Here is a 3,440-nt window from a genome sequence, read left to right as displayed (position 1 = left end):
ACACATTTTTGACGATTTAAATAAACTCCTGAGATTATAGTCTAAGGCCCTGCGACAGACTGGCAACCTGTCCAGGGTGTACCCCGCCTTCGCCCTTCAGTAGCCGGGATAGGCTCTGGCACCCCCGTGACCCCGTAAGGGAAGACGCGGACAAGAAAATGGATGGATGGATGGATGGATTATAGTCTAAAACCGCCTGTGTGCCCCTACAGGTTGAAATTAGGTACTACAGCTGGAATTTTGTGATTGGTCAACTGGTACAAGTCTCACGTCATTTCAGAAGTTTCAAGTCATCATGTTCTTCAGCTCCAGTATAAAAGCCCCGCCCATCTTTGATTCTGTATCGGGTGGTTGTTATGGTGTTAGCTTTAGCATGACTCATACGTGTTTTGCCTTCAGTTGCACAACTTTTAAGTAAACTTGGAAGTTAGACGACCGAAGTTTCGTGCAATTGGCTTTGAATCAAGCAAACTCCTTCCAGGTGATGGTTTTGCAATTAACATTTCCCTCCGGATTCTTTGTTAAATACATTAGCCTTTATTAGCTTAAGATGCTAGTGTCATTTTACCACTTCAGTCCTGCAAACCCTTGTGTTGTCAAGATATGTATCCTCTGTAGTGCTGCCACAAAGGATTAATTTAATAGTCGACTAATCACCAATTATTTTTTCTGATTAGTCGACTAGTCGGGTCATGTGCAAAGTGGATGTAAAGCAACATCTTGATCATTATTAGCTTTAAACTAGCTAAAAACTAGATATATGCATTACCTGCAATAATAGTGTGAATGTTGTAAGCTGAATTTGGCTGCTGAAGATGCTAGAGCTGATAGCTGAAGATGCTGAAATTGATAGCCAGCTAAAAGACAGTATTTGTTAAATGCAAAATTAGCCTAAAAAACTGAAAAAAGCTTAAATTAACCAAAACAGCTAGCATGTAGCTGAAATATTAGCTAAACTCCAAAATAGCCTAAAAAAACCTTTTAATGAATGCCAAAATAGCCCAAAAAGCTAGCATAATGCCATCATAACTTTTAACTTTACTACACTCAGACTCTATATAATATAGAGTAACGACTAATCGACTATTAAATTAGTCGTCGACTATTTTAATAGTTGATTAGTCGACTAATCGCGCCAGCTCTAATCCCCTGCCAGAATCAGTGTCCCGTGTCTCTGGCGTTGTTGATTAGTTTTGCAACACTCGTATTCCAGCCCTGCCGTTGAACATTATACAGAGAAAAATCCTCGACTATCCACAGAAAGTTCTGAGGTGAAATCATAGACATATATTATCACTACATACATATCACTCTATATCTCAATATACAACCAATGTGTAAAAGTGTCATCACTGTTTTGCATCACCATTATTAAAGAGTGCAGCCTCCCTAAGCCCCGCCCACTTTTTTGCATTTTTCAAATCTGGACAGACAGTGGAGTCAGCCTCCATCTGTCCTATTATGTTACCCTCCAAGTGTCTCATTTCTAAAAACGCTTCTTTTAATTCTTTCTATTTTCTTTGTTTTAAATGTCTTAGATGAGTAAAAATGCAGTTTATCAATGATGACCTTTTTTTTAAAATGTTCTAATATTCCAGACAGGAGATGGAGTAAACGATGCTCCTGCGCTGAAGAAAGCGGAGATCGGCATCGCCATGGGTTCTGGTACAGCCGTGGCCAAGTCGGCCTCTGAAATGGTTCTGTCTGACGACAACTTCTCCACCATTGTGGCCGCGGTGGAGGAGGGCCGAGCCATCTACAACAACATGAAGCAGTTCATCCGATACCTCATCTCCTCCAACGTGGGGGAAGTTGTCTGGTGAGACATCCCCCCTTCCCATCATCCCCTCCACCTGTTTTCTGTTGTCCACTGACTCTATATCATCTGTCTTATAGCATCTTTCTGACGGCCATCTTGGGCCTTCCTGAGGCCTTGATTCCAGTTCAGCTGCTGTGGGTTAACCTGGTCACAGATGGTCTTCCTGCCACCGCTTTGGGTTTCAACCCCCCAGACCTGGACATCATGGACAAGCCCCCGCGTAACCCGAAGGAGCCGCTCATCTCTGGCTGGCTCTTCTTTAGATACCTGACTATCGGAGGTAATCCTCATTCTGAGATAGGATCATCACTATCAAAGTATTATCAACCCTTAGCAAAAAGACGATTTTTTTTTCCTGAATTACTTATTGCTTGATAAGAAATATCCTAATATTCCAATGACTGCACTGCTGACAGTCAGAAGAGTGTTGTGACAGAGGAGGTTGGGTTTTCCCAGCATGCTCTGACTGTCTCTGAGTCTTCCACAAATGGCTAATGCTAACATAAATGTATGCTTTAGAACAAACTCCAAGAAATCATTTGAGCTAGTACTTAAACTTTGGGTTAAATCAAACGTTCTGCACAAACAACCAGTGAAAATTGGGGTTAAAATTTAATCGTCTCACACATTTGGGGATCTGAAATTTCAGATACTCATAATAGTTACAAGCTAGTACCACTTTTAAAGACCCACTCTGAACATCTTTTGATTTATTGTAAAGGTGTCCCCAGTGATCTTTTAGTTATAATTTTTGTCAAAATTTAAGATCCTGTAGTTTTCTAGGACATAGTTTCTGCAGAGCGGCAGTTTAAAACTGAGATGTTTTACTTAGAAATGTCATTTTGAGCTAATTTTCTTTATATATGTCCTCCTTCTTTTGAAAGATGCCACAAGAACATGTTAAAAACACCAAAAGACACATTTTTATTATTAGAGTGGGTCTTTAAAACATGTTTTCTGAAATGAATCTAAACTACCAAAACTAAATCAAATTTGACTGATAATCAACTTATTAAGAGTCTGTTTTGCTGCATCTGGGCTAAAAACTTCAGTAGCCAATGTAGCGATATTTTGTGATACTTCATCTGGCAAAACTTGAATCGATTTAAATTTTTAAAATAAAAAATGAATTAATTATCTATTACTCCATGAATTTGCTTGGGTAAAAGCTACTTGTATACAAGATAGAATTACAGTGCTTAGTATTATGATAACTCGATAAAATGAGTGATTTTATTACTATGAATTAACATTCAGGTACAGTTTTTTCTAAGTCGTACTCTTTCAGAGAAAATAGCGAAACATTGTCTTCGGACGTATCATGAAGCATATCGTATTGTGGTCCGGGTATCGCGATATTTATCGTATCACCAGGCTCCTGCCAATACTGCATATTTGCATTTATGATCATCTTTAAGTATATTTTTCAATGAATTCAATGTAGCTTATTACTATTGTGTATATATAAATATGTAAAATCCAGTTTTGTTTTCCTTTCCTTCAGTATTAAAAACAACAACGTTCTGCATCCTGTTATTTTAGAAATAAGATGTAGGATTTATTGCTTTTAAAATGTATATTAGGGCTGGGAATCACTGGGTACCTCACGATACGATACGAT

The 3,440-nt window shown here is 38.6% G+C and overlaps 1 protein-coding gene across 1 annotated transcript; it reads left to right on the top strand.

The window, feature by feature from the left end:
- Positions 1-1,598: 1,598 nt before the first annotated feature.
- On the top strand, positions 1,599-2,209 carry LOC112139273 (sarcoplasmic/endoplasmic reticulum calcium ATPase 1; the record flags this gene model as incomplete). Its single annotated transcript, XM_024262021.2, has 2 exons — positions 1,599-1,819; positions 1,897-2,209. Coding segments are annotated over 2 exons (519 nt in total), but the record flags the coding sequence as incomplete, so codon positions are not given.
- Between the last annotated feature and the right edge of the window lie 1,231 nt (positions 2,210-3,440).

This window comes from Oryzias melastigma, unplaced genomic scaffold (assembly GCF_002922805.2).
Source record: "Oryzias melastigma strain HK-1 unplaced genomic scaffold, ASM292280v2 sc02489, whole genome shotgun sequence".
Classification (NCBI taxonomy): Eukaryota; Metazoa; Chordata; class Actinopteri; order Beloniformes; family Adrianichthyidae; genus Oryzias; species Oryzias melastigma.
The sequence above is the reverse complement of the archived record's forward strand: the minus strand, read 5'-3'. Positions and strand labels throughout refer to the sequence as shown.